This window comes from Poecilia reticulata, chromosome 10 (assembly GCF_904066995.2).
Source record: "Poecilia reticulata chromosome 10, P_reticulata-male-v2, whole genome shotgun sequence".
In the NCBI taxonomy this organism is placed as follows: Eukaryota; Metazoa; Chordata; class Actinopteri; order Cyprinodontiformes; family Poeciliidae; genus Poecilia; species Poecilia reticulata.
Window position 1 is genome coordinate 17363591 of NC_088839.1, and position 12880 is coordinate 17376470.

Sequence of the window (12880 nt, forward strand, 5' to 3'; positions counted from 1 at the left end):
TCTCAGTTTGCTTTTCAAGGAGACTGGGGAATGAGCAGCACAAAAGGAGCAAAAAAAAAAACCAAGCACAATGGAAAGAGTGAAAGAGAGCTTCTGGAAGTGAGAGGGAGCTCAGGGGGGATATAACAGGCCTTCAGCTGTTTTTAACAAAATCATGGGCAAAGGAACACAGTTTGAGCAAAGTGGGAGCTTAGTGACATCTGTGCTTCACATACTTTATACGGCAGGAACTAATACAGACATATTCACAAAAAAGACTTTGAGTCTTGAACACAATCGGCCTCGCAAAAACAAAAGACCTTGCACATAAGAATGTTTTAATCAAAACTACTCAGTTTCAGCATGCTAAAAATATGCAAGTAAATCAATAACGCCTACCTGTGCACCCCCTACTACCGTACCCCCCCTTTTACATTCCCACCAGCAGACAGGTGTGAGGCTATGAAAAGGCCATGGTGTCTTTATATGCAGCGCTTGGAAAAGGTTATTTGACATCATACGGAACAGGCGGCTGTCTCAGCCAATAAAAAAAGGATTCATAGGAGCATGTGCCAAATGGAGTGTAGAGGAGGTCATATTATGGAGTGGCAGCCGAACGTAAGGATTTGATATACAGATGGGACAGCTGCCAGCTCTGACATTTAACTGACATCAAAAGCTAGCATAAGCTGTCTTGTGCATGCACACTACTGTTTATGTATATGACCTGAGTGTGTGTGATGAGTATTGAGACTGAAGGTGAGATAAAATTGCATACACACTGTCTGGGAGCTCCTGATGTCCGGGATATAATTTGAATATGGAGGAGTAGGAGCAGAAGGCTCAGTGACACCGGGACAAGGTGAGAGGAGTGGACAGGTGTGTGTGCGTGTGTGTCAGCATTTTGTGCCAGGACAGCTGGTGAGTCGTCAAAGGACATCAGTGACCTTCTTCTTATCCCTTCCTATTCTGTCGCCCCATTGTCTGCGTCTACCTGCATTGGTGTGCTCCAAATATGCCCGAGTAGTGATTGTCCCAGCTCAAGCCACGAGTGCAATGAGAAAATGGTCCACAGTGGGTAAAGGCATGTAATCAAGTCGAGGTTAACATCGTTTTGATTTGCCCTTTCCAAATAACAACCCTGTAAAGGTAAGTAAAAATCTGTGAAGTGCAAATTGTTTTCTTTTTTTGCTCTAGTATGACTAGTAAGATTTCCTGTCCAAAGAAACTAAAGTTATGTCCCCAGCCTCCACTTCCTCTGTCTGCTGCTAAAGCTAAGTCAGTTAGCAGTGAGCTCATGCAAACACCATCCAGGAACACCCCAGACTGGTGCCTTCCTGCTCCAAATCAAAATAGCTACAAACTGCGCACAATTATTTTTTTGGGGTCAAAATTACATTTTAAAACATAAATCTTCAAAAAAAAAAAAGACTATATTTAGAAGTAAGAATTACCAGACTGTTATATTTATTCTAGTGCTAATACTAATTGGTAAAAAAAAATTATAAGAGACCTGTGAAAAAAACAAGGTGACACACGAGATACTCAGCATGTTTTAGGGAGAGGCAATATGTAACAAACTACATTTAAAAAAATTGCTGAAACATATTTTCAATACATTTTTCACAAAGCTGTAAAAGTGTTTTTTCATTTTGAAATTCTTTAATGATATAGCATTTTCCTCACCTTGCAAAACAATAACAAAAAAAAAGCAAGAAACAAAATAGCTTGCATGCATCATAGGGTGTAAGTAGAATACCATTTAAAAAGTGTAGGTCAAATGTTTTTGAGTTTTTCTTAGAAAGCGGGTCGGACGATTGTGTTAAAATTATTAATACCATTACAATCATCTAAGATTATGATCAACTAAGATGTTGCCGTTTTATTACGATCATCTGGCTCAGGTTTCAGGTTCTCTGAAACTGCTTTAGTTGGTGCAGTTACAGCTTGAAGACAAAGACACAAGCATTGTTACACTAAGCATGATTGAAGTGCTAACATGACTCACTAAAAAAAGTGGGGCGACTGTGGTTCTGTGGGTAGAGCAGTCCGGTGATCGGAACGATGTAGGTTCGGTTTCAGCTTGCTCTTGTCACATGTTGATGTGCCCCTGGGTGCCTAACCACAAGCTTCCCACCGATCTACGTATCGGTGTAAACGTGTGTGCGTTTGTGAGTGCAAATGGGTGAATGTGACTCCAGCGTAAAGCGCTTTGAGTGGTCAAAATGATTGGAAAAGTGCCTATATAAGTTCAGTCCATTTACCAGGATGGTTTCCATGACAACAGACAGCGATGCTAATATCGTCAGATTAACAACTATGGATGATTATGTCCATATGAGAAAGTCTGCAGCTGTCATTTGCGCTCCTGTCTTGGCTGATTATGCTGCTGGCTATATCTTCTTCTATGCTGAGGTTTGTAGTTTTGATAACTTTCATTGATAATGTCAAGAAAACACACACACAGAAAAATAGATTATTTTTTCTATACCTCAGAGCGCCACAGTCCAGGCATATTGTCAACGATTTCATGTTTCTGACAAAACAAAGTTTCTATCAAAATAGAAACTAAATGTTCCAGAATTTCTCAGGTTGAAGACAATATTCCGTTTTGGTCTTATTAATGGTAGCATTTCACAGTAATAAATATCACTTTTTATCTGAATGAAAGGACTGCCATTTGTCCTTCAACTGCCATGTATTCTAAGAAAGCTAGTTGTTGTCCAAATGACAGACGCACATACACAAACATCTTCGTAAAGCTAATTTTAGTTAATATGGTTAACATTAGTAGCTATACTTCAAAAAGTGTTAAAAAGTAATCACTTTTTGTGATTTGGGGATAAAGGAAATACTAAAATGTGAATAAAAGTCAGTTATATTTTCTCAATATTGAATACATAAAGGATGACTTTGTATCGTGATACAAAATCTTCATGTTGTTAAATTCCTATTTACATTGCTGTCAATCAGGAAATGACCAAAATCTGAGTTTCAAAGATGTATCGTGGTACTAATAAAGGAGATGTGAACATCTGGCTGCACCTAATTGAAAAGGTTAGACACACTAGTGCAACCAGTTGAAAAAGTTAGTGTGGAGTCCTGCTGTGTCATCGGCTTATGAGAGAAAGAGAGAAGCGCAAGAGAAAATGTGTGAAAAATCAGTGTGCAGTATACTTACCACCCTTGGCTGATGAAAGAAGAAGAAAAGGCATCATGGATTGTGGAAATTACATAGAAAAAGACCAAAAAAAAAAAAGAAGAGCATTCTTTAATATTTAGAAATGCAATGTAAAAAGCAATGAGATATTACACACTAGATAAAAACGTACGCTTTGTTTGTGATGAGAAAGTTAACGTGAGTTTGGCAAACAGTTCATTGCTCTGAAATTGGTCCTCATTGGATTTGGTCCAGAAACTGTTCTCACTCAGGTCATCAGCTGCAATCTAAAAAGCACAAAGGTCAGAATGTACAGGAGAGGGAAGACAAAGAAACATGACATGAAAAGAAACATGACATGAATAGGAGGGAAATGAATCACAGCTGTTATATGATCTTTCCATCAAATTGGCTCAATAGCCCAAAATTGGTTATCTGCACACCTGGCAAACAATGAGATCTGCAGATGAAGAAGTCAATAGAAACTAAAGGAAATTGGTAGGAATGATGGTATGAGAGGATGAAGGACACAAAAAGGAAAGAGAGAAGAAGATGCATGTAGTCATGTTCTCTAATTATTGTACATATTATGGTGTAAAACAACTTCAGATTAAGTTTCAAATAACTTTTGACTTCTAAATCCCTTCCCCCCTTAGTTTTATCTGCATGTTTTCGCACAAGTCAAAATTAACCATGCTTTTTTCCCCTCTCCTCCACTTTCTCAAAATTCTTATCAAGAGAATAAAAAGCCCATAACGAAAGAGAAAGCAGGGGTAGTAAATTTAGAGATATCAGGCCTTTCATTATGGACATTGCCTCAGGGATGGGTGTAGGACAGAAAAGACAGCGAGTGAGGCAAAAGAAATGTGATATGGCAATGAGTCGAAGGAGCAAGAAAGAAAGCAAGAGAGCATGCACAGGAGAAAAAAAAACGGATGACACCCAAGCCAGAAAAAAAAGTCAATTTAAATTACAAAAGAATACCATCCTTTCCAGCCGCAATTTAATTATCTTTCAGTGGTGCAGTTAAAAGAAGGAGGCTTATTAAAACGCAATTTCTTTGACATCCTTGTCAAACCCTCGTACCACCCCAACAAAGGAGAAGTGAGAAAGAGAGAGTGTAAATGCTGATGAAGTCTGCTTTAGCCATTAAACAGTAGCTTTAGGCTAAAGAAAGAAAGAAAGACGTTTTGATGTTTTAACCATCATAGAGGAGAGGGTGCTGAAGAACTTGAAGCACATAGTCATGAGATACACGTATGCGTGGAAGCTACTTTTGGTGAATATTTCACTGGAAAAGCTCCAAGCTCACATATTACTCGTACAGAGACGCCTATAAGAAAAAATGTTATGCTATACAATGATGTTTCTACAAGTCTCTGTGGCTTAAATACATGTTAATCAACCTACAGGTTGCTAAATATTATAAATAACATTTTTAACTGCTTTTGTCAGCACTGACCTTACTCCAGTTAGCCCTCTTCAACTGGACCTCTGGCTTGTATTCCATCTTAGGCTGGAGCCCAAAGGGTAGTGCAGGTGGTGCAGGAGGACCCCAGTTTCCTGGCGGGGGTGGAGGCATACCTGGTCCTGGTGGTGGAGGAGGAATACCAGGACCACCTGGTAAGGGTGGAGGAGGTGGTGGTCCTCCCATGCCGGGAAGAGGCGGAGGAGGTGGTGGTCCTGGCATGCCGGGGAGAGGCGGAGGAGGTGGTGGTCCTGGCATGCCGGGGAGAGGCGGAGGAGGTGGTGGTCCTGGCATGCCGGGGAGAGGCGGAGGAGGTGGTGGTCCTGGCATCCCAGGTAAAGGCGGTGGGGGTGGAGGGGGAGGAACTGGACCAGGTATAGCTGCGTGGCCTGGTATAGGCGCAGTTGGAGGTGCAACACCAGACTGGCCTGGAAGGGGTGGAGGAGGTGGAGGAGGTGGCACACCGGGTGTTGGCACAGGAACAGTAACCGTAACCACCTTCGTTTTGGCTTCTTCCAGATCCTTCGACAACTTTTCAATCTGTAGGTAAATCATTATGAAAAGAACCAGGAAAAGAACATTTAGTCACACTCGAGTTTAGATCCAGTCTAAAAACATCAAAAGAAATATCAAACCTAAGCCTGGTTTGGTTATCTGCAGAGGATAACCAAACCAGGTTATCCTCTGGGGCAGAGTCCGAGCCCCATCCGACTCAACTAATTAACTTTAATTTTTAGGCCCAAGTCTTAAGTAAACCCAACATATTATTGGCTTTAGACTGTTATTTGGGTTAAGCAGTGCAACGTCTGCTAGTTTTAGCTTTGGTGTCGCATGTTCAAGATCCATTGTCAATTTTTTTTAACAATATTATTTAACATAACAGAAAATTCCAGAATATATTATATAATATATTCCAGAAATATATCTAGAAATTCTAGAGTCTTTTTTGTAGAACTGGAAGAGGTCGACGCTCACGCTGAAATCCCTTGAATCATCATTTTCAATTTCACCCTTGCCAAATTCTGTTTCCAAGGAAAACAGAAGCCAACTGAAAGAAAATAACTAAAGAAGTGAGTTAGTGATTACGGCCTAAAAAAGATTTAGTTTTGGAAGAAACGAGAAGAGAATGCAGGGCAAAGTACACAGAAAATGATAGCAGAAGGGAATTAAGTCCACAGAGGAATTCAAAGAAAAAAGTTTTGAAAGACGAGGATAAAGTTCTAAATGAGAAGTGAGAGTGTAATGAATTTTTCATTTCCACACTGAAGTACTGATTACAGTATTTACATCAGTTGGTGCCAAATTTTGAGAAAACTGTCCAAGTCATTAAAGTCAGTCAGCTAATAAAAGCAGACTAGCTTTTGGAATATTGATACACCACACACAATTTAGAGCTAGCACGCACCAAGAAGCTCATTTCCTCTATGTGTTCTTCTGTATTTGTAGTGAACACACTGTGTGCGTGCGTGCATGTACGTGTGTGGATCCCTGTCTGCATGCAGCAGTGTAACAAATTGTCTGTGTTGTTTCCTCGGACTTTGAAAGGAAGACAGTAACAGACGCAGGGAGCCTCGGAGGCAGGCTTTCTTAGTGCAGCAGCAGATGAAGAACTGGGCACAGCATCATACGAGGGGACACCGAGAGATCTCTACATGTGAAGAAATCTTCCATCGGCAGCGCCTCAAACACAGAACGTGAGCCATCTTAGTATGAGAAGCTTGTTTGATGCCTGGCTCGTGGTGCTGGTGACGCTTTGGACAACTGTCACAGAGACAGTGTGTGTGTTTGTTTAGAGCCTTTGTTCGATGAGAAGTTGACTCTGCTGGCATCAGCTTCTACGGATGAAGCTCATGTTGGAAGTTGGGTGGTTGTTCAAATGACAGACAGACAGACGCACACACACACAAAAACATCTTCATAAAGTTAACGAGCACACGTGCTCAGAGGCAGACGGTTCTGGGTCACTTGATGTGTTTGTGAATTTGTTTGTCACTACGAGGCAGAGTCCAGCTGGTGTGGCAGCAGGACACTGACAGCTAAACAATCCTCATCTTTGCCTCCCCATGAGTGAATACACAAATACACACAAACTGCATGTGTATCTTGGCCTTAGAAAATATGTTTGTCCCGACTCCATCCTGTTTTTTTTTTCCTTCTCTTTTTAGTCCCTCCGAATGTCCCGCTTTTTTATTATTTATAAAGTTCTCTAATCCCTGCAGAATTTGGCGCACTTGCAATATCCTTTTATTTTTCTTCCATTCATCAGCGGCATTTCCTAAAATCAAGAAGCATGAAGGGCTTCGGTCCTAAAGTGGGCGTTCACTAATTTTAGGCAACGATTCAACGTAGGGAATTGAAAGATTGCATTTTTTCTGCACCTCAAAATATTTTTGCTTCATGCCGTTTTCTGTGCATGTTTCCTGAGCATGTTGTAGCTGATCTAACTATATAACTAGAACGATTAACAAAATACAGAAGTACAGCTTAATATATGAACTGCAAACATAAAAGCTTCGGAAGCTTAATGATACACACAAAATTGAAGACAGTGATTAAAGTGACAATTGAAAATACAACCATGATTATCTGTTTGTGTATACCTGGTTTTGCAAAGAGCCTAGCTGTTCTTGCAGACCCTGGTTCTCCTTTTCTCGCTCCAGTTTGGCGCAGGCCAGCTGTTCCTTTTCTTGGCTCAGGTCCTGCAGCTTTTGGTCATAATCACTCTCCAATTTATTCTTCTCCACCTGCAGCTCGTGGCGCGCTGTCAGCTCTGCATCCAGCTGATGTGTATTCAAGTCATGGTTAAAGAGACACCAAATAATTAGTGTACTTAAAAAGAGGAGGGAAAAGCTTAAACTTAGCAGTGTTGCGTTTGTATTTATTGTGATGAGGTGTTAGCTGGACAGCAGCGAGCCGTTGTTTCTCCTAAATTTCACAAGAACACTCAGAAAAAGTCACAGAGGTCCCTGCGCTGCACAGGAATCCTGACTGTTCAAAATGTTAATCATAATGTGGTACTTGAAAACACGATTAAGGTTAATTAATTAAATAATGTTTGTAATTATGCTTGTTTCTAAAAACATTGGACTCCGATAGAAAAAAACCATTCCACTACAAACTATACTACAAAAGTATTTTCCAAAAGTACTACTGCCGCTTTTTACCTTTGTTGGGTAAAAACAACAAACTTTAATCTATTTTCTAGGGAGCTTTGTTGTAGATCAGCAAAATTGGTGGAAGTTGAGGAAACTGAATAGTTTAAGCTTTTTTTTTTAATGAAACTGACCTCCCAGCAGGAAAATTAATGGTTTAGCTAAAACCATGGCAATGAATGTCTAAGTCAAAGTCCAGAACAAAACGGAGTCGGTGTTGAGACCCGAGGTATTTTGCAAAGAAGAAGAGGCAAAAATCTCAGCCTAAACCTGATGGAGGCATTCCCTCCCCAAACATATGCAGCATACATCATTTTCTTTCCATTTTACCTCTCTGTTTTACTTGGTGTTGATTTAACACAAAAAATCCCAACAAAATAAACCGAAGTTTGTCGTTGCGACTTGTTATGTGAAAGCAGAGAAATCAAAGTACTTTTGCAAAACAAAGGCTGATAAAAATCAAAAACAATACTACATGAGTAAAACTTAACCTAAATTTATAAACAATTCATTCAAAAAAATGGCTGAGAAGTGTTAATTCTTTATTATTTTCTTTTTTTTTTTTTTTACAAATAATAAGAGCCAAGTGTGGGCTGCACAGTGGCACAGTTGGTAGAGCTGTTGCCTTGCAGCAAGAAGGTTCTGGGTTCGATTCCCGGCCCCGGTCTTTCTGCATAAAGTTTGCATGTTCTCCCTGTGCATGCGTGGGTTTTCTCCGGGTTCTCCGGTTTCCTCCCACAGTCCAAAAACATGACTGTCAGGTTAATTGGTCTGTCTAAATTGCCCCTAGGTGTGAGTGTGTGTGTGTGTGCATGGTTGTTTGTCCTGTGTGTCTCTGTGTTGCCCTGCGACAGATTGGCGACCTGTCCAGGGTGAACCCTGCCTCTCGCCCAAAACGTTAGCTGGAGATAGGCGCCAGCAACCCTCCCGACCCCACTAAGGGACAAGGGTGCAAGAAAATGGATGGAAGAGCCAAGTGTGTTCTCGAGCAGAAGGCTTAAGGATTCTCGTTGAAGAGGCAGCTGTTCTTACATATTTCAGACCTGTTGAGACAATTTCTGTTGAGCCTGTGAGAACATTTCTAGCAGTCTAGTGCTTTTCTGTATTATTGTATAATTTACTCCGAAAATTGCAGTCAATTATAAAGTGAGGAGGCTTCAGTGTTTTTAAATGAGCGCCCTTCACAGTGTTTTTTCCAACGCCTTCCCCCTCATAAGTGAAACTTCTTACAGCATTTTTAATTTTCTCACTTTAAACGCAATTTTCAAATCATTTTCCCTCAGACACCTGACAAACAGGATGATGTTTAAAAAAAAGACAACTACATGAAGACACAGGCACAAACACAGCTGTTTAATTTGCAGAAAGCGGATCCGTTACTCTGGCTGTCAGCAGCCTGACAGCCTTATCCCTAATTCCTGCCAAAAGGGACTGCTCGCAATTACCCCATCATGCTCAACCACCAATATGATGTGTGGTCCATGACAATTAGACGTCACGGCGCGCCTGCTAGTGTGGATGTGTCTCGTCGATTGATATGATCCCACATGTAACTGCGTATTATGAATGAAGACTAGTTTTTAGCTCCCTCTTTGCAATTATCCCGTCACTAGGACAGAAACATCAGGCTGGCAACAAGCCACAATCAAGACATTTACCCCCCATGTGTCTGGGTGAGCACGTACGTGCGCTCGTCTGTCGGGCGGCTTTCAGGAGAGTGGATGCTCATTTTCAGTCAACCTCTCTTTCTCGCTTTTTGTAATTTGTCATCTCATGTCAGCCTGACGATAGCCAACCTAAAGTCATTATAATTCAAACATGTCTGAGTCAGACTGAAGAACACTTTCACAGTATTTTTTATTTTTTATTTACCGTCTTTTAGGTTATAGGTCGCGTGATTCTCTCTCAGTTGATGAGTTTGTTCTTGCTTTTGTTTGTGTCTGCAAGGCTTATTTCACTATTAAGTAGATTTGTGTGTACCTTCTTCTCCAGATCTGTCGCTTTGGCCTCACTGACTTCCACTTTGGTCTTGTCCACCATGTTGTCTTTGGACAGAAACAGAGGAAACAAAAGGGGAGGGGAGAGAAACCAGAAGAGTGGTCACAGATAAGGGTTTTGACAACACATTTGCACACATCGCACCTCGGAGCCATTGTACCCCTTCAGTGTGGTACGGGGTTTGTGCACTCACATAAATTCACAGAAGGATACAAGCCATCTGTCTTCTCATTTTTTTTCCCCCTTATCACAACACTCGCAGTCAAGATCCATGAGGCGATAGCAGAGGCATCTCATTACAATAGGATGCTTTGTGTCGCATGCTGCTTTTACATATCATTACCTTTTAAGCCTTCTGCACACACACCTTTGTTTTCCCTTCATGCAAAATAAATCTCTGCTCTGGGAGTTATGTATTATCAGATATGCGTCTTGGCAGAGGACAGGGTGAGAAGGACACTGAACGGCCAACAGGATGCCTTTACTGCATAATTGCAGGGTCAACAGGTGGCTCAGAGCTGGATGATGGAGCTAATTAATATGAAGATAAATGCCACTATGTCACCAGATCAAAGGCAGCTTATGGTGCCCCGGGGTGGGAAGCGGGGTGTGGGGTGGTCGCACTGGGGGGAATTGATGCAGATAAGTACAAACGGAAAGCTGTGTGAAGCTCACAGAAAATTACAAAAATCTGTGCACGCTTAAGTAGAAAGTGAACCATAAAGATAAGAGATGAGATAAAAGAAATACACTATCGGAATAGATAAAATGGGAAAGAATGATTTTCTATAATAAGATAAACTGAATGGAAAAAACGGAGATCAAGACCTTCCCCGATTAAAAAGAAATGTATAATATACCGACCCCCATGCAATTTCAGGGTGTATTTGTGTACGAGTTTACGTGGTTATTGGATGTGAAATGGATTTAGCGGAGGGGGCGAGTCTCTTATGGTGGCTAGGCTAAATGGGACAAACTTTGAATAGAGAGCACAGAGGGAGACAGAATGTGGAAGGGGGGGGGGAAACTGTGCTGAATTTCAGAGTTCAAAGAAAAACACTAAATAATGCATGCAGGGCAGAATTGGGCTGCTTTCCACCAATAATAACTCTGACAGGCTTAAAAGAGGCCAGCCAGCCCGCGCGTGTGTCAGGACGCATTTAGAAGCAGCGCAATTAGAGTCTCCTGCAGTGAGCAACGGAGACCTGCCATAAAGAGCATTGAACTCATGAGACATGGCCTGCACCTGTATTTTGCTTTGTTTTTCCCCATCTGCTGGCAGTGATCTTTAACAACTGCCACTCAAGTGGAAGAAAAAATAAATAAAATTCTGTATTTAGACAAGTATTCACGGCTTCTCCCAGGAACGATTATTTTACAGGGGAGAAATCCACATTTTGTGTTTGTATTCAATGGAGAGTGACATGAAACGGATCTCACGGATCAGTGGCAATCACAAAGTCGACTTTAATCCCCTCCCCCGACACCTTTCTGATGGCGGATTAAGGTCTGTGTCCAACCATTTCTGTCTCTTCTAAAAGCTGACAGTCATTTCTTCCTACTTCATATTGTGACTGACCAGGTTGTCAGTCATAAGAAACTGGTTGAAACCTTAAGGTTTTTTGGGGGGGTGAGGGAGCCCCCTAAACTACTTTTAGCAGTAATTTAGCAGTTGCTAAACTACTTGTGGAGCTTTTCAATCAGTAAACCTTGTGGAACAGCATACATTTCACCCTGAAGACACTTAATGCCCCCACTTTAATGATAAAGCATCACCTTCATCGCTGGAAACGTTTTTCCGTTTATCTTTCAGAATAGCTATTTGGATCTGGTAAAAACATCCAAGGTAGCGAGTTCTACAAAGTGGTTTTGACACCCCATAAATCAGTCCTAATACTTTGATTCCCAAAAAAAAAAAGTGTGTGTCATGCCTGCAGCTGGAAGAGATGGTGTGCCCTGCAGACAAATGAAGATGGGCACTGCTGGCTTGTTTTATTTATGCCTTCCCCAGCAGAGTATTCAAGCTACCATCCAGCAGCAAGCTGAGTTTGGAGTCGCACAGAAGGAAAGAGGCCGTTTTTAATCTTTTGTTTCATAACAAATTTGTTTTATACAACTTATTTGTGCTGTTAAAACCTGTAGCACCATTCTGACTACATCAGTACTTCCTCTCTGGCTCCACCTTGTGGTTTTACCAATGATATATTCGACTTGATATGCAAACCTGTTATGACTGAATAAAATTTCACTCTTCATTCCTGTAAGTCAAAAATGACCAACAGTTTGTACCGATTTTTCTTTTCATCTATTGGCATTCTGTGTTCAAAGAGTGAAGGCGCATTCAAGTACAGAAGTACGTGGAAAAGCTTGAAGGTGGGATTTAAAAGGATGAAAAATCCTTGAAGGCTGACATGTTCTGATCCAATAACTCACCTATCAAACCTTCGATGTCGACATGGAGCTTGCGGCACTTGAAGTCAGGGTCTGACCCATTCTTGTGAAGCACAATTTGAGCAATGCACTCATCTATCAGCTTGTAGTACTGAGGCCTATTAGAAGAAGAAATGAATTTATCATTAGAAATATTTTCAAAACTCTCTTGAAGCATCACTTTCTTTCCCCCCCCCCAAACCTGATGTGCAAAATAAAGCAAATGGCACCGATTTTCAACTCGTCAATAACAGAGCCTCTGACTTTGCGCAAGACAAATGATGTTACCCTGCTCGGGTAAAAAAAAAAAAAATGTGTGAGCACACATCCTCCGCTACTCTGTCTTTGAAACTGAGATTGGATGTCTGTGCGAGCAGGGCAGTTTGAGTTTCTTGTCACAAAGATTGATTGTGTGCAACTGCTCGTGCGAGCGCTTGCTGGTTTGTGTCCAGCGTCAAACGTCTGATCAAACCAGCTTCACACAGACACTCAATTTCAGAGGTGCCTTATTCTTCGACCCCATTAGACGCTGCCAGATTCAAAAACTCAACACTATTTATTCTGTCTCTGTACTCTGCTCTCTCACTTTGCTTTTGTCTTATGCTTATTTCACTACTTCACTATACTTTAGGTGTGTTTTTTTTATTTATTTTTCCTCCCCAAAGTTTAGATTTATCCGTGGAGCGAGAGAGA

The 12880-nt window shown here is 41.2% G+C and overlaps 1 protein-coding gene across 2 annotated transcripts in view; it reads right to left on the reverse strand.

Moving 5' to 3' along the window:
* Positions 1–1762: 1762 nt before the first annotated feature.
* LOC103471738 (protein diaphanous homolog 1) overlaps positions 1763–12880 on the reverse strand; it is a 46486-nt gene continuing 35368 nt past the window's right edge. For both annotated transcript variants that reach the window (XM_081611496.1, XM_008420919.3), the window contains 6 exons: positions 12191–12306; positions 9740–9804; positions 7208–7387; positions 4602–5147; positions 3312–3426; positions 1763–3169 (listed from right to left, as the gene is read on the reverse strand). In XM_081611496.1, coding sequence (XP_081467622.1) covers positions 3141–3169; positions 3312–3426; positions 4602–5147; positions 7208–7387; positions 9740–9804; positions 12191–12306 — 1051 coding nt within the window. In that variant the 3' untranslated portion in view covers positions 1763–3140. The remainder of the gene's footprint in view (positions 3170–3311; positions 3427–4601; positions 5148–7207; positions 7388–9739; positions 9805–12190; positions 12307–12880) is intronic.